The following is a 27,343-nucleotide window of genomic DNA, read 5'->3' on the forward strand; positions in this document are numbered from 1 at the left end:
TTAGGAAGACAATTTATTACATATTATTTTCAACATATAACTTCATTCTTGTACATTTCAAGTTGTACAACAAAAATAAGAAAAACATTTTCCTCTACTTTTATTCTAGAGTAGAAAGTTTAGAGCTTTGCTTGCTTTCCATATAATGGATAACTATGATAAATTCTCCATCTTTTGGTGAAACAAGTTTATCGAGGCAGAATATACACTGATTTGTTGCTCAAGATACATTAGGAAGCACTTCATTGCTCTTTATTTGGTAAAACAAAGAAGAGTTGTCTCTCTTTCTTTTAGGGACATTGTTTATCTTCAATCACATGCTTTCAAAAATATCTAGGATGGTTCCATTGTGGCCTGATCCTTGGCAGTTAGAACCAGCTCTGCAAGGGCTGAAAAGCTTTTTATGCTGCTTGTTTCCAGTCCCATCTTTTGTACCTAAAAAGATACAGAAAACCCATTAATTTTCTTTAAAACATCAAAAATCACTAATTATTCCACTTCAAACATGTAGTGAAGCCTATGTTTTATCCTGCATTTGACGTGCAGTAAAAAACCCAACTGCATATACTGCAAACTATAAAAAACTTGCATCCAACTTTGCTCAGTTAAGTCTCTTCAGTTACCGTAGTGTCTTGCAGAGAAATATTTCACCATCTTGTAGGCAACTTGTAACTAAAGCCAGCTGGAAGTTTTCCAGCGAAGCAGTCAGAAAGAGAAACTTGGCTGTAGTTGGTTTAAATGCATTGATAGCAACTAATTTTTTTTTTTTTTCAAACTCCAAATGAGGTTTCTGGGCAATACTTTAAAGATCAATATGAATACATCCATGAACAGCCAACAGCACAACAGTGAAACCATTTCAATAGGCTGCAAGAGCTTATGGTTCTAGCCTTGAACTTCCTGGAAGACAAAAATGACTCTACAACTACAGAGGTTGCAGCAAGTATTTTCTTAGCCAGGAAATCTATTGCTCTGACAACAAGAAAAATATGGCCATGAAAAAACTAAGAGTGCAGTGAAGCAGAAAAATCTGGATCTAACTAAAACCATAATGAAGTGACTCTGAAAAGGTGTTTGCTGCTGGAACTCTTTGTAGTAGTCACATGTACCAAAACATCTCCTAAATGATTATGAATAATCTGTCCCAGTTCAGCTTAAATTCACACTGCAGTGATGGAAAAGAAAAACAAAAGCTCAACCCCAGGCAAAAACTGACAAATAACAGTTTTTGTTATTAAGATTTCCAGAGTTCCACCTAAATCTTCTTTGTGATTAGTCTCGTATCTGAGAAAAGCATCTGCTCACACACAAGCAAACTTAATCTACCTGTTATAATGCATCAACAGCATCTGCTCATAAACAAGATTGATGACAGCTCCTTGGCAACTAATATTATGGACTCTTAGTTGAAACTTTGTTTATATCTAGATACGATTTTCAGAAATAAAGGAGTACAAAACAGTATGCTTATACATTTTAATGTAGCTACTGCATACATTTTCTTCTTTTATGTTTTCCTATTTAAAATTTCATATTTGGCACTGAAAAGCACTTACAGCACAACAAATCAGGCTGACATCCTCACAGCTCTTGGGAACAGACCCTGACCATGCAGAAAGTCAAGGCTGGAAACACCCCAACCGAAGGCACACAAAAGCAGGGCCATGAAGAAGTTTCTATCAGACCTAATTCAGGTCCCTGCTCTCTGGTCTGTAAACACAGTGTTTCTTCTTAGTGCTTTCAAGCACTAAGCAGTACTTGAATTTTGAGTAGTAAGAAATACAAGCTTTGCATTTGTATAAGAAAGGACAGGAAAGCATGCTAAAGTGGTATCTACAGTCACCAAGGTCTCAAATAATCTCCTTTATATAAAGGTGAAAACACAAAGCAAAAACACAAACCCCAAACCCACACCAACAAAGCTTTCAAGACCAAAATCAAGGTTCCCTTTCCTCTTCCACCTCCCTTCCAAAACCATTAATAATAAAAAAACTCGTTTCTCATAACTTACTTGTTCACCAAAATACTCAACGTCTAGGGCCAGCTGCAGTCGGATTTTGTTATCATCACTCATGCCCCCATTTGTACCAACAGGATTTGAAGTTGTGGTTCTTCTGGCTTGCTTCAACCTTTTTAGACTCTCTTCCATTTTCTTAACAGAACTGAGCACATCAGATACAGTTTCATAATACCTAAATTAAGGAAGGTTAATGAGAAAGAAAAAATTCCACTTTACAGAACAGCCTACTTTATACACAGAAGTACATCACTGGCCCTGCTGACCAGTGCCAGAAGGAATGGCTTTCCTTGCAAAGAAGCTACTTATTATCATTATCAATTCATCAGTATTTCCATTATTAGTTCCAGAGGTAATCTGAAGATTACTATTCAGTCTTGAAGACTCCTCATCACATCATTTTTGACTTGTTCAAGATGTTTGTACTCAATAGTGACCAAGGAATGCAACTGCTCAATTTTAAACAGTCAAAATCAGCCCCTCTACAATCAATAGAATACTGAGTAAAACTGCTTTTACAAACAGGACAAGAGTAACAGCCTGACAGACCAAAACTCACATATTCTTAGGTAAGTTATAAAACTGTGTATGAGAGCACACATGTGCACACCAGTCAGAAATGCCTCTTTCTACAATGAAGAAACTGATTTAAACAGGAGTCTCAAGAAGCTGGCAGGAAAAGTCAGAAGAACACTAATCCTAAATTAGAAATGATATAGATAAAATAAAACATCACTGCCCAGACAGTAGGATCCACATTAAAGAAAGCATAGAATCAAACAAAGTACACACATCAACTGCTCAGTGAAAGTTCAAGAAGCCCTAAGGACCGAAATCCCATGCCTAAGTGGTAAGGGCATGTCATACAAATTAACAGATGCCTAGGACAGTGAGTTAAGAACAAGAAGAGAAAACAGAGCAACAGTGGGAAATTAAAAGATCCTAAGAGAAGTTACCAGATTGAGCTATTCTGTAATTTGCTATAAAATCTCTAACTTTCAAAGAGCCCCTCTATGAAAACTATGACTGTAAGAATTAAAAAAGTTAAAGAATCTTCCTGATGATTACTTTTAAACAAGGAGGCAACAGAAAGCAGACAAGCTCTTTTAAAGGATAATCAGATAGGGATAGCTAAAAAAAAAGTGCTTGCCAGTGCCATGGAAACTTGTTTCACGATACCATTCCATGAAAAGCAAAAGTATTCCAATGACAGTCAGTCGTGTTCTCTTTTCATATCTTGGTATTTCCTTGTCCCACTCACTTGTGATTAATTCCTACTTCTGCTGTACTCCCAAGTCCTTCTGCCATTTAAGCAAATTTAGCCTCCAGTGATTCTTAACTAGTGTATGCTCTTTTCTCTTTTTTCATTTGGATGCAAGAATGTATTGTCACTGCAGGAAATTAATTACTTGCATCCGTATTCTCAAGTTTCTTTGACTTGGCTCTTGTCAGTGAGGATAGATATTTTAAAACAAACTAATACACATAGTAGCAACAAACCAGGAAAACAGAATTCAAAAGAAAATTCCTTAAGAAATGAACTTGTCAGTCTTACAGATGTTTAAGCACTGCCACTGTGTTTAACCTAGAATTTAATTCAGTTTTGGTAATGTTAACATGGAAAGTGAAGAACTGCTTTTTGGGGGGGGGGAAAAGCTCTGGTTGGGTCCAAGGAACTATGTAACAGCTACTTTGCGTGGTGTCACCAGATTCACTGAAGCTTTAAAAGCAAGACTAACCAGACAGAGACGTAGAGAGACAGACAAGAATTCATTCTAAGGTATTTATTTTAGCTCTTGTGACTTGAGATTCCAGGAATCTCTGCAGTTCTTCAGCAATGTTACTTAACAAATGCTGTGGGTTAACAATAAGCTTCTTTTTATGCACTAATAAATGGTTAAGAGACACCAAGCTTGAAAAAAGAGGTTTTGTGCAAAATGAAAGTGACCAGTGCAGTCTAGACCAACCTAAGCATAGCCCTGTCCAAAATACTTAAGAAAAATTTTAAGAACAGTTAGTGAATGTGTAAAATTGTCTTACAATTTTAAGTCTATTCTGAATAACAACAAAAAAAGTGCACATTAATAAATACCTGAGAGGTACCAGAAATGGAAGACTAGGGAGGCACAAGGAGGCAAAGAGCAAGAAAGAACTTGTCTTCTGACTATGGTTTAAAACCTCAGTAGTATTATGTGGCTAAATCTCAGAAAAAAACCAATCCATGCTCAGAAGCAGTCAACAGACAATATAATATGCTAAGAACTATCAGGAAAACCATATAAGGACAGACAGAAATCACACATTATACTTCAACCTGCATGGATTCTTCTGATACTGTCATCTCTGACTAGAAAGGTCAAAAAAAACCCCCAACAAAGCAAAACTATAAAGATGGGAAAAGGAAAAAAAGCCATCAAAATAGGCTATGGTGACTCTTTAGTTATAGGCAAGGCTAGACATATAAAAAAATTACAGCTAGCACAGAGCAAATTGTCCACAACGCAAGAAGTAGGGGGTATCCTGTGAAATTTTGTGGCAGAACTTTCAAACAAAAGCAAGTCTTGCTGTCTCATGTTACATGCTTTACTGGCAGAGCTCACAGAATGCAACATCCCTGCTCAGTAGGAATTTAAAATACAGCAGTAAGAATGTAAAATACAGCTAGACAAATGGAAACAAAATCCATTAAGGAACTTAATGCATATGACTATTCATGTTCAAAAGCCCTCAAGATGCTAACTAGGAAACAGAAGATCTAATAAAGAAAGTGTTGCTTTATGACTGCCTTATTAAAACTGTGAACAATTAGCTCTTTAACAGTTTAAAAAGTCCAAAGTTGTTTTTTTTTTTTTTAAACCATTAAAAAGTTGGATAATCATTACATACATTAAAAAACTCAAAGGACAGTAGAACTCAAGTGTCTTGAGAATTCAACCAATGTTCATTGAAAATAACATGAGGTTAAGGTCTTACATCAATTCAATTCTGAAACAGAACGTAAATCTTTAGTTCACTGTTGCATTCCCAGAGCAAACCAGTTTTTCCAATGCCCTATCTACCACGTCATGGTTTCCACAGCTCTGAGCAGGAGCCAGGTCTTTGGATTCCCTGCCCAGCTTTTCATCTGCTGAATATGCAACACCAGAGTAAATTCAAGAAAATATATCCCACCTAAAGAGTGCTATATTTTGGCTTTCTTACAATTGTGTTAATTCACAGTGTTTTGGTTTTTTCCTGTGCCTGTTCAATGGACACTGGGGTTTTTAACTACAGCAAACAACGTTCTGTATGGTTCTCTTACTTTTGTGTGCTTTCAGAGAGAGCACCTTCCAGCCACTGATGAATCATGGGCTGCTTCAAGGTATCTCTGTAGTCATTCTGCAGTCGGTGGAAGGGCTTAAGAGCACTGTCAACATAAGGTGAAGCTTTAGTTGGCACCTCCTGGTAGATGACAGGGAAACAAGTCAGGGAAGAAAGAACCAGTCATTTACTTACTAGAAGTATTAACACCCAATTCTAGCACATATGCAAAATGCTAAGGCTGTACCTAAGCAAAGAGATACATAAACCATTTAGGACAAGTCAGTGAAGTGATCATTATACATAGGAAAGGCACCACTACAAAATTATTCAGTAGTGTTCTACAGCATGATATAATATAGAACAAGGTTCAAAATGACCAAAGCTTTTTCAGAGATGCATGTGCCAGCCACTCCTATTACCAGGGTATGATCCTAAATGCTCTTTCTGCACATGCCAATTCCAGAGAAAGCTGAGCAGACTCAGTGCCCAAAACAGACTATTACACCTTGGTTAAAATACCTACAGCTTTGTTTGAAGACATTGCCATGGGCTCTGTCAAGCAGACACGGACAGGCCTGAAGAACTCCTAACAATATCAGCACAGGCCTTTCTGAGATTTATTTTATCATTTGCAAGCAGCACTGACCTTGTTGGTTCTCCTGTATAATCTTGGAACTTCCAGTGCACTCTTCAGGTATGCAAAGGAGGACTCAGTGAGATCCTGGATAATTCTGTTATTCAATGTTGGCACACAGGCTGATAGAGAAGTCTTTGAATCTTCCAAGGCTCCTATTAAAGTAAAAATGCTGAAATTTAAACTGAGCTACCCTGCCCAATCACACACAAGTTATGTGAATCCCCTCATCCTCCCAATCTCACTCACTGTCTGGTGTCAAGTACAGGATATACTTACCAAATAAATACACACCAGCCATTTATAAAACACTGCCAGTAACGCCAACCACTCCTCAGGCAGAAACACAGATAGAGGGAAGCAAAGACAAGAGGAATAAAGTAACATTCTCCAGGTTCAGAGTTTTTCCAGTATTACCAATGAAGCAAGGGCTTGAATCAAAAGGCTCTGGCCTTCCAAAGAAACAGTGAAACTCTCTCTAAATTCCCTATGGAATGACTGGAATATGTTCAACTCAAAGTCGTGATTGGCAATAGACCATCTACTGAGCAGGGGATGCGCACAAGCTCCTACATCTCTGACAGACTTGGACATCTACCAGTAGTTCTGATTTAGAGATTTAAGTGGAATTCATGATGCAGAACTTCTGGCTATGCTTGCAGACAGGGACTAGTTCACTCATGCTACATGCCTAGATTTAATTATTAAATTAAAAACAAACTCCGTATTTCACATAAAGAATCATCAGATGAAAGAAACCAAACAAACGAACCAAAGAAAGCAACCCAAAAACCAAACCAACCCAAAACAAAACCAAACCAAAAACCTAGAAAAAATAAAGGAGGCTAAAATACTGAATCACTTCTACCCTCTGAAGTTAAGGTATTTAACTATGATACTTTGATAACCCTCTGCCTCACATGATTCATCAGGCCTGAGAGAGAACAGTCATTTCAGAAAAATATTTTAGTTTCAACTGGATAATGGAAACCCTCTTCTTATGTCTTCTTCCCCAGTTCTTTCAAAAGTGGGAGGTTAAAGATATGATATGAATCTCCTAGGATAATGTCCCCACTTTCTGGAGAAAAATCCTAAAAGCACTTTAGAATCACTCAATTTTAATCATTGAACATTTTCCAGACTCAACGTGTCTGTTCAAGATTGGTTCTATTTAACAATTTAAACAGAAGGCAAGTTTCATTAAGTATTTTCATCCTAAATAATGAAACTGTAAAAGTTGATTTCATTTGTTTGGCAGAGGGAATTTGGGAGAAAGGGGAAGGAGCCTCTCAGCTTTACCTGCAATGCAAGATATATTCTTGAAGCCAATCATTTCAAGCTTTGGTTTAATCATGTCTAAGATGTCAGGAATCTGGAAAAAACAACCCAAGACCGAGACAGATATAGTCACGTTATAAACATTTCAATTACTTTTCCTACATCCTGCAGGTTTGAAGTGCATCACAAGACACCTTCAGTTTCCATGGTTTTACTGCATTTCTGGTAAATCAGTACTAGAAGTTTACAATATGCACAGGAATTTAAGCCTACACACTAAATCCTCTACCTTACTATTGTACTCACAGGAAATAATTTAGAACTAACAAAATCCACTTGCAATTTACAACTTCACAAATCACAGAAATTTCAGCCTTACTGAAAATAAATACACAGGAATCATCCCTACTGGAAGAAAATTAACACCATACATCTCTCCTCAAGATTCTGGATCATTAATCAAGTATAATCATAATCATAATCATAATCATAAACCAACCTCCAAGACTAAAACCAGCAAACATTTAAAAGAGAAGATAGTATTAAAGCTGAATGTTGCACCACACTCCAAGCTGCAACAGAGACTTTACTAGAAAAGGTAAGATCAGCAGAGTGACACTTCACACCAAAAAACTGCAGAAACATATTATTTTAGGGGTTAAGTCCAGCAGCTACCAATAAAAAAAAGTTAAATACCTGAAGTGGTTTCCCCGTAATCTGCCATTTCAAATAAGCACAGAGTAGGACCCGTATTTCAGGTATCAGACACCCCAAGTTTTAGCATTTAAGATTACAAAAAAATTATGGTACGTTATTTTAAACAATCTAATCCCCTTACAAGATGCCAAAAACATAAATGAAGACTCTTTCTAAGTAAAGTCAAAAGCACAAACCCGATCCTGGAGTTTGTCCAGATCTGCAGCAACATATATCAGCTGAGTACTAGATATAGAAGACAATGGCAGACTTTCTGGAGAAGATCCATTCCCTTGGTCCTCACTGGGGTTGAGACTTAAAGAAGATTCCTTTCTACCAACTGGCACAGGTTTTTTGCTTTCCTTTGTATTCTCACTGGAAATGGGCTTTGCAGAAACCTGAAACATCAAATTGAAACGTGAACTATAGCAATAGTGAAGGCAGTTAAAGTTGGACAAACTGAAACAGTATACAAAGGATTTCTATGCTCTTAGCATTAAGAATGCCACACTTTCAAGGGATATTACCATTCCTAAATTAAATAGATTTTAATATATTTAAAATAAATGTTAAAAAAAATTTGAGTGCACTACAAAGTTGGACGATTTGGAACAAATATGTCACTAAGGTTAGTAGAGGGCAGTCTGGTCTGGCTGTCAAACAACTCCTTTCTCCACCTCCTCAAGCTCTCTGCTGTCAGGCAAGTGCTTCCCTTGACTACTTTTAACTCTGGTACTTATCAGTACTTTTCACGAGATAATTTAGCTGAGAGAACTAAGTCACTGAGTCGCAAAAGAAATTATAAATGGAGATCTTACTGCTGTCTTCAACTACTGAAGGGGCATGTACAGAGAAGATGGAATCACATTTTTCCTTGAGGTACAGTGACAGAGTAAGAGGCAATGGCTATGTACTGTAGCAAGAGAAATTCAAATAGGAGGAAAAAGCAATCAGTCATTGGACCAGGGTTCCCTGGAAAGACTGCAACCACCATCTTTGGATATACTCAAAATTCAACTGCAAGAGCCTCTGAACAACCTCATCTAAGCTGGTCCTGTTTTGAGCAGGAATTGGGACCAGATTACTTCCAGGAATCTCTTCAAATTCCAATTATTCTATTGTGCTGTCTCTCCATGGCACAAGAAACAGAGGCTCACTTGTATGGCTGGGAGCAGGCAGCACAAGAGCAAAGCACAATTTCTCTGCTCAGAAGCAGTGATCATTGATGCTGAGTCAGCTGCCCAGGTAGCTTTGGTAAAACCGAAGTTTTACATTCTCAGTACTAAACAACTGATCCAAGTTATATTATTCCTTCTTATTTGAAGGGTTATTTTTCACCTGGCTCTGTTTCACAACCTCATTCACTCTATCAACAACACAAACAGAAGAGAACTAAGATTTTGGCTTCTTGTTTCAGTGGTAGAGGCAGCATTAAGCAGTATGAAGTACAGCTTTGACAACCACCAGACAGTAGCACTGCAACAGTATTAGTATTTGTGACTAATCACGTATTTTGCAGTGATACTTTTTGTAAACCAAACTCATGAACTGGTTGAAGGTTAAAAACCATTAAGTTCCCAAAAAACTCTTAAAAAGAGGTCATACACTTTGCTTCAAAAAGTCTCTTTTTGATGGACATGCCCCATCATCAAGCCCATAAGCAGGCTGCTCTCACCTCACCGATGAACACAGAGTAGCGTGCCAAGATCTGCAGGCTGAGTTTCCACAGGCGGTGCGCTAAAAGCGGTAAAAACATCTGATCTGACCAGCACTTCAGAAGACTCGTCCAGACCATGTGAGTGGCCAAGAGACAGAATGAGCTCCCAGCTAGAAATGATGAGGCAACAAAGGTCAAGTTCCTAAGCACATTTTTTAAAGATGCAACATCAGTGTAACTGCATTGCCAGAGATTAAAAAAAACAAAGTGTTCCAAAAAGATAGAAATGTATTAAGCATTGCCTGAAACAAACTCTTAAAATACTATCTTCTCAGTGCTTTAGATTTCACATTCCACTAAGTCTTGCTGTAGCTGTGCAGGCAAAAGCAAGAAATGAGAATTTGCCTGCAATAAAGACAGAAACAGCTTGGCCAAATAATCCACCTCAGGAAATAACATTTCCAAAATAATTTTGGCAGTCTTTTGAAGTTACATTAAATATGCCTGCCAGCCATAACATAATACTCCCTTAGCACTAAACTATTGCTCCTCTCCCAGTTATATGAGATATTTGCTATAAATATTTGTTTTAAACACTGTACAAATATCTATATTTAAACACAGTACTTTTAAAGCAGTTCACACAGTCACGTTTTAGAGAATACAATTAGAAAGACAAGGAATGTGTCTGCAAGTTTCAGGCCTATGCCTTGAAGTGGTAAGATTTATGTATTTTGTCTCCATTAGGATTTTTTTCTCCTTGTTTTCTTCAGAGAGCACATGTGTATACACACATACAGACATTTATGTGGCTCTTAGCTACGTTCTTCATAACTACTCACCCTGTCAGCTGAAGTTAGTTTTTCTAATACAATTACAATATGCTTCTAATGCATATACCAGGTTATACCCTTCCACTCTTGTTCCCATTCTTCCTGTGCATACCTCCTCATCTCCTCATAAATCAATGTATGTTTTTGGAGCAGACACCAACACTATGAATGACAGCAAGCCTAACTGCTGCCAACAGACAGCCTCTAGCATTTTCACCTCTACATAGTGCTACAACAATTAAGAAAAATATGCTCCAATAACACAGCACAGCCTTTTCGTTGACACTTAAGAGGATGTCAAATGCTAACTTAACTCCTTCTTGCACTGAGGGGATGGTTCTGTCAGTATGTTAATGACTGCTGCTAAAGAGGGGGTTTTTAGTAAGCAAAGTGATCACTGAACAGAACTCTCACATTGCCATCTCTATAGTCATGTTTTATACTGTTTGATCAAGTTAATCAGAAATCAGAAAGCTCATGTGAACCACGGGATGCATGTTACTGAATACTCAAGAGACAGAGTAATCACTGCTACTTATACAACTGATTCCTTTACAATAAATATTTTTTGCAATAAAAGTTTACCTGGTGCTTCCTCTAGCGTATCTGAAAGTGCTTCTTCTAAGGCCCCTGCGACTTCTCTGAATCTGAGAGAAAGAAAAATTTTGAATATTACAATTCAACAGTTGCTTAAATTGATTCCTAAACATTTTTCAGTAATACTTTAGTATTCAATAATACTTTAGTATTATTTCAATGTGCTATCAATGGATACACACAGATTTTAAATCTGGGGTTATTTTTGCCCACCTTATATTGGAATATAAACCACACCAGCATTCAAACACTTGAAAGAGAACCTTTGACATTCTACAGACACATACAAAGCTTATGCTTTGGGAAATTATAAAAGTCATGGTTGCAAACATTACCAGAATGATAGCTCACAGAGTGACAAGTCCTCAGCTTCGAGGAGTGAAGTTTTTTGTTTTGCTACTGTTTTTAAACTAAAAGCAAACAAATTGACACATACTTGCTTTAATCTTCAGATTATGTCATGTGATACAGGAGCTCTAGCTTTCAATATGTTTGTTAATGAGCAGTAGCATAAGATTTTGCAAACAATTCTGTACCTAATAAAAATCAATAGTTCCTCACAGGACACCTGGTTTTTAAAAATTCCCCCATTTAAAAATACCCCTTTTCTAAAAATTCACCATTCAAAGCAAAAAAAAAAAAAAACAAACCAAAAAAAACAAAAAAAAACCAAAAAACCAAAAAAAAACCCAAAAAAAAACCCCAAACAACAAAAAAAAACAAACCACAAAAAAACCAAACCAAAATCACACCTCCAAAATTTTTTCAGGTGTAACAGCAAGAGTTATTAAAACCTCTAATACTTTCCATCATTTTAAGCTCCCCTATAGGAAGTTTGTCATTGTCATTGGTTTCCTCTTTTTTGCTTTTATGTACATCGCAGAAACTCAGTAAATCTTTCTATCAAACTTACTAATTACAAACCTGTAGGGCTTCTCTTACAGTCTCCTGTCATTTCCAGATCAGAACAGGGGCCCACCCAGCTTTTCTTGTTCAAACTCCTAATGGACTAAGATGAATGTTTGGCAACTAAACATGTTTGTGAAACAGCTTCAAAACCTCCTTTCTGCCTATGCACTGCTTCCATCAACAGAGCAGTGTCTTTAAGTCTTATGGTGAACAGGATTAGAGAACAGAGTAAGATTTTTAACAGTTACAATTTTTGCTGAATACTTCTTACTTAAGAAATAATTTCCCCAGTGTGGGGTTCGTTACAGTTCCACAATCAGTTGTACTGACATAACTGAAAGAATGAAACATGGGAAGGAGTTACTGGGGCTTTTTGTGCCAGCACTGCTACAGAAGAAATGCCTGAACAACCATCTGTTCCTCAAAGGATCATTTCTAAAGGTTTTAGTACTGGCTGATTTTTCTGGGTAATTTCTGTAATTGAAAAAAAAAAAAAGAAACCCAACAATCTTAACTATAAATGCCATAGTGTGAGACTACAATTCAATAAAAATCTTGTATGACTTAAAGGATATTAACACACACCAAGAAAAAGCTTTCCTGATATATATAATTAGCATGTTGCATTATTTTCACAGTTATGCCCTAAAGACTTCATGGACACTTCCAAAGTTAGCAGATTATTCCAATATAAAGTAATAATATGGTTAAAGGTGAATAAGCTGCTCTTATCCAACCATTTCTCAAAATAGTACACTATTTAGACTTACAGTAATCTTGGATTAAAGGAAAATGGTTTTTTAAAAGTGTTTTAATCAATCAGAGCTCAGAATACCTAATGGGAAACATTTTTGAAGAGAAATAATATGCTGAAGCTCCATTTCAATTTTATGAGCAAGATTATCAAAGTTTGATCAATTGATCTCCTACTAGAAAAGTTGCACTTGAAACTAAAGGGGCAGACACAGAGACCTATTAATGATACATATCTGTTAAAAGGATCATAATGGCTGCAGTTCCACAGACACTTCTAGTCTGTGTACCACTGTGTAGTGAATATTCCTCACCCCTTCCCTTGGGCCAGCATGAGTATCTGTACAGTTTAGTGGTTTGGGGCAATTGGCTGGAGCTGAACATCAGACTTTTTTTTTGTACTGAGTAACGATCCTTATCAGTTCACTACACAACTGCAGGAACAGATGTGCAAGCAAAAAACCAAACCAGGGTATCAGATGCTGTGACTGCTGTTTTACAAAACACCATGGACCACCAAAACACTAAGATCCAGCTCCGAGCCCCATGATCTTGTCACTTAATATTAACTCTACCACTCATAAGATTCCTGCATGGAATTCTTCAGCACAAGGGTAGATTCACCCTGGATTAAAGAAACTGTATAAATGTGACTATGGCAGTGTTATTGCCAATTACAGAATTGTACAATATAAAAGGTCACTAAAAAGTGAAAAGGTGATCCAGGTTTAAAATAACCATAAATTTTTCTTCCCCCTCTTTTGGAAATTCTACCTATTTTTTTTTATTTATTTATTTTTTAAGAGGATCTCAGAAGGCTTCACACCAAGAGAGATCACACACAGCACACTTGGGACACAGGAGACATCATCAATGGTTCTGCTCCTTGCCTGGAGGGTTGCTCTCCAGCCCTACAATGACATGTAGGCTACACTTTCTAAAAATACAGCTTTACATTCTATTTTGCTCATTAAAATTCTAACATTGCTAGAATTAAAATAGGACTTTCTTAGGTCTCTCTGTTCTCTTCTAGCTGTAAGGTCTATAAAAGGTAATACTACAGGTACATCAGACCTGCTGGTAAAGTAAGCTAGAAGTTATTCCTTAGCTCCTCAGGAATAGGGAATAGTGGGACAATCTTTGGGAAGGCAATGTTACAAGACCCAGCACTTTAAAGAGTACAGCCTGTGAGACAAAAAGAATATCAGAAATATGGCTAGATCTGAAAAAGCTGCAAGTTCTCAAGGGCTTTAATTCTATATGTCTACAAAAAAGATTTCTTCCCTCATAGTAAGTATTCCTCCGAATTTGCACAAGTAGCATTCAATATACAGCTTAGTTTCAGGGACACTGGTGAAAAAGAATTTGAAACAAGAATTGAAGACTTACTTAGATCTGTTCCTGATAATCTTACAAGTAGCTTATCAAATCTAGTGTAACAACACAGTACATACTGAAGAGTAGCTATGTGTTTTTTGCTAAATTGTTGAAAGATATATAAAACAGTTACTTGACTTAGTAATTCAATTCTTAGTTTGATTTCTGCTATGATTTGTTGACAAGTGAAACTTTAAACAACAAGGAGATGTGACCTTAAGCCAGATCATCTTGCTGTGACTAACCTCTACTTTTGAAAGACTGAACAAAAAAATGTACGCCAACCTTATTTGAAAATATACAGGCAAATTCCATTTATTGTTAAAGCTGTGGTAAGAGGGATGAGCTCTTAACCGTTTCACGCTGGCCTGGGAGCCGCACTGTCGTTCAAATTTCCGTACGAAATCCATACTTGTGGTGTACTTCTGCAGGAAGAGAAGGAGCATTTTGATCACACACAGGCTCCCAGCAAACAAGGAAGGTCTCCACCCATTCAGCAGAACTCTTGTCTCACGCTACAACTAAGCTCGAGGTTCAGGATGGGCTGACGCTGCCCCTTATCACCGAATCATACAAGGCTAAAATCCTGGACTCAGTGAAACCAAAACCAAATTAACTCGTAGGTGTTACTCTATGGTAACAAAAGCTAGTCCAGGACACTTCTAAAAATCTAAAACTCTCCAAGCAGAACTGATCAGAGATTCATGAGTATTTCTGAGCTCAGTCACTGGGGTGGTGCTGCACAGTACTAACAGAGTCAGGTGCAGGAGGTAAATGTATACATACAACAAACACAAATAATCAGGAATGAAACTCAGAAGTACACATAACCAACCACACACGAGAATGGAAGCACAATATTTTTGTCTGTTACACAAGACCCATATTATAATAATTTATAGACATTTTTCCCTAAAAATGTTTTGCAAATATCAAATATTTGCAAAAGAACTTCAAACAATTTCAGACAAACTAACTTCATCCAGTGTATACTTCTAATAAAATGTTTATGAATATTATGAGTATTAAATTGGATGCAAGCAAAAAAACCCAAAACATTAATCCCCAAACACACTGTGGATTTGGTCTCAACAGTATGAGAACACTTAAAATAATGAAATAATAAATTAAATCATGCACAAAGCAGAAAGCCAAACACTTGATGAAAACCAGAACAGTACCAAAAAATGTTATTTCATACAAAATAGACCTTGTTAACAGACCACAAAACTTATGTAAATAAATTTAAAAACAAAATAGAACTGCAGTTAAAATTACTTCTATGGAATGAAAACTAGTTCGGTTTCTGTGCAAGTTTCTTCTACTAAAAAAAAAAATAGGAAACAGCCATAAAACCTATTATATATTCTCATAAACCCTCCTCTCCTGAATTAATGAAATAAGCCTGACTGAATCTCTCAGTGCTTCTGACTTCACTGCAGGGTTAGGGTTCAATCCACAATCCAGAGCACTATGGGAGTGATGTGATTCTGCCTCTTGTGAAGAAGTAAAACATCAGGAGAAGCTCCTGCGTTGCTGCTTAGAGGGTCTGCTCTCAAAAATTCCTGTGAACAAAGGACATGAACTGCTACGGAGACGCTTTTGTGTTGTGTATCTCAGTAAGTTCGTAACTTTCTTTTAAAGGTATAATTACAGAATATCTTTTTTGTGACATGGCAGTTTCAGTGTCAAGACAGTATTCTGAAAAATGCACACAAAAGCTTTTAAGTAAGTTCTTTTCTCCTAACCTGGTTGTATATATAACACAATGGACCCATAAAAGGTATGGGAGTTAGACCCGGATTGAATGACAGATTAGTTCTCTTTCAGGCCTCCGTTCTTAGATAATAAACCCAGCACTGTAAAAACGTCAACAAACTGTTAATGCTCTGCTACCCTAAGTGTAAGTCAGAGACATAAACCAAACACTCTGTAAAGACCTATTACTTTCAGAACAGAAAGGACCTCAAGAGTCATTTATCTCAGTACTGGTAACATTATATCCAGGAGAGGGAACTAACTACAAGATTCCTATTTCAGCTTCTAGGATTGGTTTGTTGACTCCACAGTTACTTAAGAGAAGTAAAATTGGGAACAAAAATGGAGCAATTTTCAAACAGAGAAATCTAAATTTAACCTCAAATGAATGTTTAGTGATAAAAGGAGTATTCTTTTCAAATACCCATAAACCTACACACCTGACTCAAATAAGGGCACATCAACCTGAAATAATTTTAAAAAACCACCTTGCAAAAACAAACACTTACTTTAACACACTTAACATTGTCAGTCTGATTTTTAATGGATTTAAAACAAATGTTTCAATCCCTCTCTCTCCTCTACACCTAAAAACCTCTTAACAGATAATACTGCATATTCAAACTTTTCAGCTTTAAACCTATACATAGATACATATGGAAATAAACATGGAGAAAAATACTTTTCTGCAGTTATCAACCTAGAAAACAGATATGAAAGATTCCCGTCTAAAATCCGTGTAGCATTGCTTGGCTCATCATCAGAGCAAAACCAATTTTAAACGTCTTTCCCCCCGCTCTTATTCAGAACTATTAGTCTTTAGATAGGTATAATAGCATTTTCACACTTGGCATTTCAACCTTGTACTGATTTTTAAGCAAAATATTTTAATGATTTCAATGACTCTGAGTCGCTTAAGTAGTCAAAAGCAGTCTGGAAAGTATTTTGGATTTACTATGTGATTTACCTGAAAGTCATGGGTGGGTGTTGGGTTTTTATGGGGTTTTTTTTGATTGTTGGGTGTTTTTAAAATAAACACAATGCCTTTGTTGGCCAGTATCAGTGTAACGTAAGACAGCCTTTTAAGCAAACCCAGCTTTTCTGAAGACAAAATACATTCCTGTGTACACCATGCAGCAGAGTACAGCAAAAGCCCAACAAGGCTCACAAACTGCAGGAGTATCCAGGGCATAACATGAAAGCTTGAATAGTGACTTGAAACTTTATGGTAAACTTAAAATTCTCACGAGGGAGGGGGAACACACTACGGTGTCATTTGCATGGCACTACCACAGCTTTCTTCAACATCCATGTAATTTGTTTCTTCTTCAGAGACAGCACTGCAAACACTCACAGTCATGCCTACCTACCTGCCTTCAATTATTCAATCTATCTGTACGAAAGTGTTCTTAAATTCCAAGGAAAAAAATCTAAGTGTTTAGTAAAAGCAGTTTTGCAGGAACACATGAAGAATCACATGCCTTATAAACCTCCACCAGCAAGCCAGCATTTCCTTAAGTCATTTGTCCTGATATGCCTAAGATGCCTTACTTCAGACTATTTATCACTGCCTCCCATCTCTTATCTTGAAAATAAAATGTTTCACACTAATCACAAGTCAAATTTCCAGGAATAAAAAAATCCAGTTTTTCAGTAATCATGGTTAAACACAAGCAGGCGAGACGTGAGGAAAAGCAGAAAGCTCATACTTTCTACTTTTGACATACTGTAAAGTAGTGCCAGAGCCAATCTTCATACTAGGCCAAGAAATCTATTTCACAATTAGTAAAAGATGATATTTTAGAGACAGAGCAGCACTGCCAATGAAGAAAATGCAAGAGTGACAAGTACTTTAAATTCATTATTTAATGTATACTTGCTTCATAATTATTTACTGTAAGTTTACATTATTTAATGTAAGCTTGTGATACCAGAGAAATACTACTTCTGTATTCTAAACCCAATGGTGCTGCCTCCAAGTACTTTCAGGTTTTAGGTAACTTGGGTTTATAATCACAACATAATTTGCAGTACTGTAAGAAAGCAAAAGCTAAAACAAGCAAGTGAAACAAAGAAATTTTTTAATCTTCCCATAGTAAAAAACAAGTTGCAACCCAGGTGTTTAATTCACATGACAGCTCTTGCTATACAGAAGTTCTAAACTTGAGTGAACGCTGGAGTCATCCACTCCCACCTTCAATTATGTTGCAATTCTACTCCCAAAATGAACATTAATTCATCTGACTAAATGGCATTCAATAACTTCTGCATGAGCTTTCCTAACAAACTTGAGGGGAGAATTAATTCCTATGAAAATTGAACCAAGTGGTTTGAGATAACATCCTCTTCCAAGCCATGCAACAACATGAATTTAGACAAAAACAGCAGAGGGAAAAAAGCTAGAGAACATGACTCACCCAATTCTCATGTGTGTCATGGAAATTAAAAATGGAAAAAACGAAAATTAATTACCTCATGGAACACGTCTGGGTTTCCAGGGTTAAACAGTGATGGTAACTGCTCTTCCAAACCGCGTACTATTTCTGGCCACACTGAATTCACTAAGAAATCATACCCAGGAACAATATCTGCTTTTTCACTGAAAAAAATTTGCAATTATTCCATAGTTATAGTTTACCACCAGGCTTCTATTTGGAGGCAGGAATAACTAAAAAATACATGCACTGCATTAGACAAAATGCAATGAAATTTTTTTACATATTTATGCTGATTCCCTTAAACTGTTTTTCCTTTGAAGACTCCTTATCTGATTCCACAGTCTCAGCAAATCCAAGGTATTTTTTGTAACTCTCAAAGTGTTTAAAAACTTTTGCAAGTGTGTACTGGAAAATTAGTACATTTCAGCTGAGAACGCCTATTATTATTGGTATAATTCAAGTTTTAATAGCTCCAAACTTCTAAGACCTACCAAATAGGAATAATGTGACTAATGCAATGAAAAGAAGAACTTTTTCCTAATTGCTCCAAATTGTATTTATACACGATACTGTGTTTGAAACAAAGGATTAAAAGCTACCTCGATTATGGAAACCTATAGATTGAGAGCAGAAGAGATAAAAGCATTCAATTCCAATTTAGTACACCCCAGTACAAAGTAGAAACATTCCATTATTAAGAAGAACAATTAAAACTTGCTGAGGGATTAAAAGAATTGAAATGTTAGTAAAACTTAGGAGTCATAAAAAGCTCAGCAATGGATGACTAATTGGAAAAGTAATTCTGCAGTCCCTAGGGGCTACAGCCATAGTTCTGCTAATTACAGCAGCCTACTATATTAACCATCCTGAAAACAGATGAATAAATGGATACAATTCAGTAGACCTGAATTATTTAAGCTTGAAAACAGGCAATTTAATTGCATAAGGAATTAAGCACTTTTTGAGAAGACAGTGGAAGCACAAATCAATTAAAGCTGTAGTTTTGGTACATGCAATAATCAGTCAAACCTCTGAGTATCATCCCCACTTTTCTGATGTGCACTAACAACTCAGTAACTTCTGAACTTACATTTTAATAGCTTTTTTATGCTCTTCTCCCTGGATGAAGTGTTCAGTCATATTTAATGGGTTCACAAAACCAAGCTATCTGACACATCATATTATGAACAGGACTCACTTCTACTAATGAAATACAGGATTGTTGCCTCTGAAGGTCTGGGCCACAGCACCAGGTAAGTCTGTTCACTGTTTTGTTTTGAAAAACACAGGCATGAGATAGAAATCAAACCTGACTATGAATCTTCAGGAAAGGCCAGGTAAGTCATTAATGCATGAAAGCTAACAATGCAAAGCATTTCAAAGCATATGATACTTGTTATAACTTCAGTGCAGCTGAGAGAAAGCCCCAGATATTTACCTGGAAATTGCTCCCCCTGTTACTTCACGCAGGAGACGGCAATGATGAGGAACAAACTCCAACAGCCTATTGTACATAGCCTGGAGGCCATTAGGGTGGGATTGCACATACTGTTCCACAATCACCTGCCAGGAACAGCTCAATGTTAAACGCCAGAAAAGTGAATATAAAATATGCTGTAATGCAAGACTCACTGTAACAATCAAATACTGGGATAGTCAGTATATTACTTTTTTTTATTGTAGCTTCCAAGTATCACCTGCCAGCTTGAATTATTACTTCCTTTAACACAGCACTCTTAACTGCCAAGACTGGCCCCAAAAATGGGAAGGAGCTCCTTACTTTTAAATGTGAGCCATTGTGTCTGGCTCCCAACCCACTGCTGCACCACTGTCACCTGAAGCAGTCTGTCAAGTTAAACAGGCAACTGGCAAACGCTAATCAAACTCAGAATAAAGCAAAACTCCTTCTAAATGTAGAGGTGGTTGGTCCAATCCCAAATACAGGCAAGCCAAAGCAAAGAATCTTCTCTGACATTGCTAAGCCTTTAATGCAGCTAGCAAAGCAGTTTGTCTGGAGAGTACCTCATACTCAGTGAAAAGGGATAATCTCTGCCATAAAGAGAAGGAAGACAGCAGGACAAGAACAATAGCTTGTTTCTTGGTATTCTCCCACATGTCTGAACACATTTGCCTCTTGCCACATAAACAAGTGGAATGGTGCAGAAGTGGTGAACAAATAGACCCTGAGAAAACCGAGGGGAAAATGACATGCCCCACACTGTAGAAGTTGTTACAGCACTTAGCAGACACCCAATGAAAACCTGTCCTAAATGGGAGAGGTTTGTTTTTTTGATTCTCTAGCCCAAGAAAAATGTAGGTAATAAAAAGAATCCCAACTGGATATAACTGGAAATTGGTGACAGGCAGGTAAGAGAATTCCTCCATCCTTTTTTTCTTAAACAGCAACAACAAATTGACATTTTGTTGGGGCTCAGTTCTCCTGTTCTCTCCACAAAGATATTTTGAAGCTGCTAGCAAAAGCTGGAGGCTAACAGGAAAAACAAGCATGTTTGGAAAACAATTGGAATTTTTTTACGTTATCTCACCTCATCTACATAAGGTTTTACAAGCACTTGACCAACTAATGCCTCTGCATCTCGTGTTTTGTCAATTGTTGCGTAAGTGCGTAGACAGTGGCGTATTATGTCAACATTTGAAGTTTGAAGGCCTTCCAAGAGCAGCCCTTCCAGAGACTGCTGCAACATGGCTGTTATTCCAGCTATACGCTACCAGGAGAAAGAAAATACAGTCATAAAAAGCCAGAATCAAAGCCTTGTCATCATTGTTGAAGTAAATTCATCCAGAAGTACCTAAGTCAGCTTTCTATCCTCACTTGAAAAGTACAAAAGTTTTGGTAACTGCCAGTGTTGAATGAACATTAACAAAACTTAATGGGTTACTGATGCTATGTAAGACAGGATTTACTATAATAAGGCTAAAGGCAATTATTTTCTTCTATATGTTGTAAATTATGTGGTAACTTATCTCAGGTCTGCTTTATCCTGAGGAAATACATCAATAATTGTTCCTTGTTCAACTGAACCAGTATGTGACAATAAACAAAAGATTTACAATAAGTGACCAAGGATAACAATTGTAGCATTTATCCCTCACTGTCAGAGACTAAAAAAACAGTGTGTACCCAGCACTACTTGTCAAATTACCACAAACCAATGACACTGAGTGACACCAGCAAAAACCAAAGCAGTTAGATTCCTTCTGGCTTTGGCCAAACAGCTGCTTCAGTCTACACATATATCCCCCTTTTGGCAAACCATTTTTCCTGATCTCCCGCTACATCTTTTCTACTAGATCCAACTCATTGCTACACTTCCTGCAGATATACTCATGGCCCAAGATGGTCCCTTCTGTATTTGATGGGAGTTCAGCAACACACATTAAGGTAGTCAGTTGAACTATGAACATGGCCAGACAAATTTCTTCTCTGCCTTTTTACATGCTGCATTGTATCCATCCATCCTAAAATGATTCACAGAATTCGTACTGAACGTACAAGGTCAGGAACCCAGCTGCCAACTAGTCATGAAAGCTACATTTTGAAAGCAACAGGTACAGGACAGCAGTCCTGGCAAACAGCATTAAGGAAGCTACATGACAGATGTTCTCCCACCACATACACTACTCTGCTGCTCACGCTCACTGCTGCTATTATCCAAGTTTCATAACTCAGTGGCCAGAACAGTCTTGTAAACTGTCCATGTAACAACATGATTCCATGGATGTCTGGAGCTGAAACAAGTTTATATTGCCAACAGGCAGAGGTACAAAGTGGAAAACTGGAACTATGAACTACCTTACTAGCTTGAAAGCCATTAAGAATGACACCTTCATGGTAATCATCTTAAAGCATTACCCCACCTCCATATTCACAACTTTCTTTAAGCACGAGTTTTCATTAATTCCCTCTCCCCGCTGAATGAAGAAAAAAATCCCACCAAAACATCAATTAATCTTTTACAGTAGGTAAAACAGTACACTAGGAGATTAGTAATGGCCAGCGTAATTTCATGAGAAGACAAACTTTAATATATTCAAGCCAGCCACTGTGTAGGCACATTCCATTTATATTCTGGTCTGTACACTGCAGCTAACAAAACCAACGTATATCTCTACAGTAAGGCCTCAAAATCAATAAGCAGACGAACTGAAAGACACATTAGGATGACAAAAATGTCTGTCGTATTTCCTACTCTTATTCTCAGTAATTTATCCTAAAGAAGCTAGCAAACAGGGCAAAAATCCCCAGAAAAAGCAATAGTTCTAGTCAATTGATAAAAATGACCCCATGAAACCCATTTTTCTCCATAAATTAATTCAATAAAACTCTGTGGAAATAGGTATTTGTCTTCCAGTTATACTGGTTTTGCTTGACTGTGCAAGTGTTAAGTGTCACGCAATACTTACTGGTCTCACTTTATCCAAAAGGGGCATTCCTTTGCTTTGTACTGCATGAAATTGTAGCTGATTAAATTCTGTGGCAATTCTCTCTAAAACTTGTCCAGTTAGAAGCGGACTGGAAGAGAGATGATATAAAATGAGAATACCCAGTTAGATCCCTTCAAACCAACTCACTTTCATCTGTAACAAGTAGACAGAGCTCTCCCTCAATTTCAAAATATTTTGAATTCTGATAGGTACTACTATAATTAGTGCAATCACACAATAATGATTTGGAGCACACTACATGATTAGTGAGTTTTGCAGCTCTAACATGAAGTGGGTGAAGCAGAAGCTGAGAGGAACATAAGCTCTTGCCTCAGCAGTATGAAGCACTTTTTTCTAGATGGCAGTTTTATTATCACATGAAAAGTCAGTCTTAAGAGAGCTCAGAAACTGCACAAGGTGACCTTCACCATCCGGATTTGTTTCTTACTTACCCCTTCTGTCATATAGTAAAACTAATGACAGTTATCTCTAGAGAAATAGTCCTGCTCTTCTCAAGTCCACACAATCCCAATAATGAGCCAAATTTTCAGCTGATCAAGTATGATCTTAATTGCAAACTTAATTCTGCAAAGTGCATCACCCGACTGAAAACATCTGCTTTTGTCCCTCTAGGTATCAACCTACTTTTTGGTACACCTCCCCCCCACTACCATGTGATCCAGCACACTGAACTGAAGAGACAGTCTCACACTGTGTCTTCCCTCCAGCTTAAATTGTACTTGTGTCCCAGTAGAGCCTTTCCAGTGCATGACTGGTATATAAGTTCCAAAACTGGCTGAAAGACATCTTCCAATTCTCAGCAAAGGCAGAGGAAGAGGTCTGACTGGAATTTGTTGCAAACCTTCCTTGTACCTGAAGTACTGTTTGCATTGCATGCCTTCAGCTATTCTTTCAGCAGTCCTTTCACTTACACATAAGCAGGGAAAACAAGAAAAACTATTTTGTTTCACTTACAAATGATATTGGAATAAACTGCAAAGAATATTTCAGACATGACAGGATTAGTGACTATAAATAAAACAAAACAACCCCAAAAAACAACAAAAAACCCCTGCACACCAACTTCAAAAGCTTGCTTACTGAAAGCACCACGAGTCATGTGGAACTTTGGAGTCTGAGTTACACATTCTGTGAATGACCGGCTTGCAGAAGACTAAAACCAAGAAAATACTAAAATCACAGTCATTGATTCCATCAGAGTTACATTTCTAAAGATACATCCTCATGCTTGTAAATTCACCTTCAACAACACCATGAAATTAAGTTAGTCCCATCAATTACAAACAAAACTGAACATTATGTATTTTTTACCTGTTTCCCTCTAATGAGGACAATTCTTTAGTGCCTTGGGAATGTAGAATCTTCTCAATTTTCTCAACCGACTGAATAACATGAATAAGTCTCAGGACACACATCTGTAATTAAAGAAAGATTTTTCATGTCTAACCCCAATCCCAATTGACATCACCTAAAGAACAGTATTTTGGATGGTTTCTTAGTTCTTTGGTTTTTTTCTGGTGTAAGTTTTCTCCCTTTATCTTAAGACGTGAGTCATGTCTCAGTTGAAGCGTTGCTCACATAAGTCCATAAAACCCCACAAAAAAATGTTTGTCACAGATGTAGGACAGCTGTTCCTATCCCTGATTTTTTTCAAAGTTAAGCACAAAGACAAATGTTAGTGTGTCTCCCACCCATAAAAATTAAACAGCTGTACTTCAATTCCATTCATAGTGAGTTTATATACTACTTTAGCCAGAAACAAGAATAACTATAACTTTAAAAAAAATCCAATCAAATCAACATATGTTTTGGGCAACTACAGTAAAACACAGATTTATGATCAACTAGACACTGTAAAATATAAAGCCTGTCAACCAAAATGTCAATATATTTTACAAGTACAAAATCCTGCACAGTGTGCATCTAGACAGCCTAAAACCTTCTAAATTTCATTTTCTCTGAGTTAATGGCAAAACCAAAGTCATCTTAGGGGTGATCTTTCAAAGGTATTAATTTATCTGTTGTACCTTTTTTCTTCTAATATCTTCTTGTTTAGTCATCCGGTCATCCACCGCTTGAATTCCTTCACTGACACATGACTTAAGACTCTGTGAGAGAAAAAGTCAGTATGTAAAGCTTGCTTCCATTTAAGGTTTGAAAAAAACCTAAAAAAATAATCTAAACTTAAAACAAGACACAGATTAATAATAATATGGGACTAATTAAAGCTACAGTACATCAGTTATACTCTAAGTGAAAAAGCCATAAATACAACCAAATAATTGAAAGTAGAACCTGCTCCTTAGGTATTGCCACTGCAAACACAATTATTTCCACCAGAAGTGTTCTTTTAGTACCTTAGAGAGACAAATGATCTTTGCCTAAAAACAGGCAATAAATCCATTATGCTTTTACGTCTTCCAACTGAAACTATAAATCAGTTTAAAATAGTATTTTTCATATAATAAGGATTTCTCTACGCTAACTGGACCCCGTTTTCTGTTTTAGACATGAAGGGTGCGATATTTTGAAGGCACATTTATGCAGCAAGCATCCCTCTGAACTGGCTGCTATGATGATCAAAATTTGCCTCTTCCTATAAATACCAAGTCAGTGAGGAAGAGCCAGAATAAGATTCACCTTCAAGAGGGTGATGTTTTATGGTTAAACCACAGAGTGAGCAAAGTAAGTCCATAACAGGACTGTGTTACATCTGAATTTTCTACTACCATCTTTAAGTTACTCAAATATTAAAACAGTGTCAAGACATCTCCATAGACTTTTCCTGCAAGAGTCTATTCACTTGTCAAGTTCACAAAATTCTTTATCTCTTGGTTGAAATGCACTATAGGAAACATAAATTTACTGCAACTACAACTGCTTGAAAACACAATGCTTCTCCTACTAGCAATCTAAGTCATCAATTTTCAAAGAGAAGTTTATTATAACAAATATTAACTTGAGTAGAAGACATTCCACACATCCTATGAAAGTGAGCTGAAGTTTACCAAGCTGTCTACAACGATTGTTTTGAACATACCATAACTTCTTCCTTTAACTGTCCCAAGGGTACTGAAAGCTGATTGAGAGCCTTGTCCATGCCAACCTAAAGAAATTACCACAAACACTATTACTTTTTTTATAAGTTCATATGTGAATTACTGAAAAAGCCTACCATTTTACAGATACTAAAAGAGAACTGAGAAAACATATCTTCCTTTATAATTTCCACTTTTAAATTCAGTGCAAAAACTTGTTATCTCAAATACAGGCATAAAGATATGAGACTACTTTCACACAAAGACAAATGATAAACAGAATCCATGGGAATTTTTCCTCTGAAAAATATGCTAAGTCTCAGTCTTTGAACCTGTATAATGGGGATGACTACAATTTTCAGACACGAAGTTGGGGTTTTTTTAAAGATATTTTGACTATACAAAAAGTTTAAAGACTCCTAAAAGAATCCTTCAGAACAGTCTTAGTTGTATCATTGCTATTCTATTTTAATAACTTATTTCCTTCAATTTTAAAAGTGCTGACAGTTTGAAACAAAGTTTGCCCTGAGTCTAACTCCCTAACAAATCAGCTTTTCAAGACAAAATGCATACATCTAAAACATTTACTACAGGCCAAGAGCAATTCTGTACAGCAGCTAAGTTCTACAGGAATGGCGTCTCAGTGGAAGGGGTCACAGTTTAAGATGCCTTAAATTGTAAAATGCCAAAATAAAAATCCCGCTGAACCACATTAAGCCTGACCTACACAGTACAACTAGTAACACTTACTAGATTTGTTGAGAGATTAACAAAATCTGCATAATCCTTATTTATGAGTTCTACCATAGCAGTTTTAAGGAGTTTGTAATAGAGCTCCAGATCCTCTCTGAGCTCTTCCAGCTGCACACGTTTCCTGCAGTCTGACACAAAATGATCAACATCAAAATCCGCCTGGAAGTGAAAGAGGAAAGAGAGGAGTATGTAAGTAAACAGTTCACACAAGGAACACACCCAAAATAAAGTATTCCGTATGCCTGTGAGTTGACCAAACTAAACCTCTAGGAGGCTTCTTAACGCAGTAGTTTCCAATGTTCCAAACTCTCGGTTTTTAGGCTCAAAAGCACAGCGAGTCGTGGGGCTAAGTACCTTAGTGACCAGCTCTCCTAAATACAGGAGAATTAAAAAACAAACAAACCACGAAACAGCAGCCAAAAGTCGAAATTCAGTACTGAGAACTACTCCAAGCTCTCCAAGCAGTGAGGCCTTTCGGTCCTGCCGGTCTCAGAGCCCAGCCATGCCTGCACACGGCCGCATCCCGGATCCCCCTGTCAGTGACATCCTCGGCGCTTCTCGCCGCCCCCAGCCGGGAGAAGGGCCGTGGCGGGGCTGTAAAATCCCGACCCAGGCTCTGGGCCCCTCTCTCCCCGCAGGGAGCCCGCCTCCCACATCCTCAGGAGGCTCCTCGCCCCTCCACAACCCTCCAGCCTCGGCGGCCCCCGCGCACCTTCATGAACTCGTCCTTATCGAAGCAGAGGTTCTCGGGGCCCCGCGGCAGGCTCATCCTGGCCTCCATGCCGGGCCCCGCGCGCGGCGGCCGCACCGCCCCCTCGGCCAGCGCGGCACCGCA

At 37.4% G+C, this 27,343-nt stretch overlaps 1 protein-coding gene across 1 annotated transcript; it reads right to left on the reverse strand.

Moving 5' to 3' along the window:
* COG2 (component of oligomeric golgi complex 2) lies at window positions 1–27,343 on the reverse strand. The gene is made up of 18 exons (XM_042025226.1): window positions 27,221–27,343; window positions 26,506–26,667; window positions 25,758–25,823; window positions 24,745–24,825; window positions 24,029–24,132; window positions 22,676–22,784; window positions 20,797–20,976; window positions 19,689–19,813; window positions 18,285–18,411; window positions 14,340–14,479; window positions 11,004–11,065; window positions 9,604–9,755; window positions 8,126–8,326; window positions 7,254–7,326; window positions 5,967–6,109; window positions 5,319–5,458; window positions 2,012–2,192; window positions 1–435 (listed from the first exon to the last, which is right to left on the reverse strand). The coding sequence occupies exons 1-18, from the start codon at window positions 27,287–27,289 to the stop codon at window positions 334–336; spliced, it is 2,217 nt and encodes a 738-aa protein (XP_041881160.1). The 5' UTR covers window positions 27,290–27,343; the 3' UTR covers window positions 1–333.

Source organism: Corvus kubaryi, unplaced genomic scaffold (genome assembly GCF_017639235.1).
Source record: "Corvus kubaryi isolate FWS band 111438036 unplaced genomic scaffold, C.kubaryi_AGA036_p1.0 37266, whole genome shotgun sequence".
In the NCBI taxonomy this organism is placed as follows: domain Eukaryota; kingdom Metazoa; phylum Chordata; class Aves; order Passeriformes; family Corvidae; genus Corvus; species Corvus kubaryi.

Bases quoted from the DNA above. Each gene is read 5' to 3' on its own strand.
- COG2 (XM_042025226.1), bottom strand. From the start codon at position 27,289: ATGGAGGCCAGGATGAGCCTGCCGCGGGGCCCCGAGAACCTCTGCTTC. The intron at 11,066-14,339 runs GTTGGCGTACAT...TCTTTCTCTCAG, and splicing joins CCTGTATATTTTCAAATAAG to ATTCAGAGAAGTCGCAGGGG. The intron at 2,193-5,318 runs GTAAGAGAACCA...TCCTTAATTTAG, and splicing joins CTCTCTGAAAGCACACAAAA to GTATTATGAAACTGTATCTG.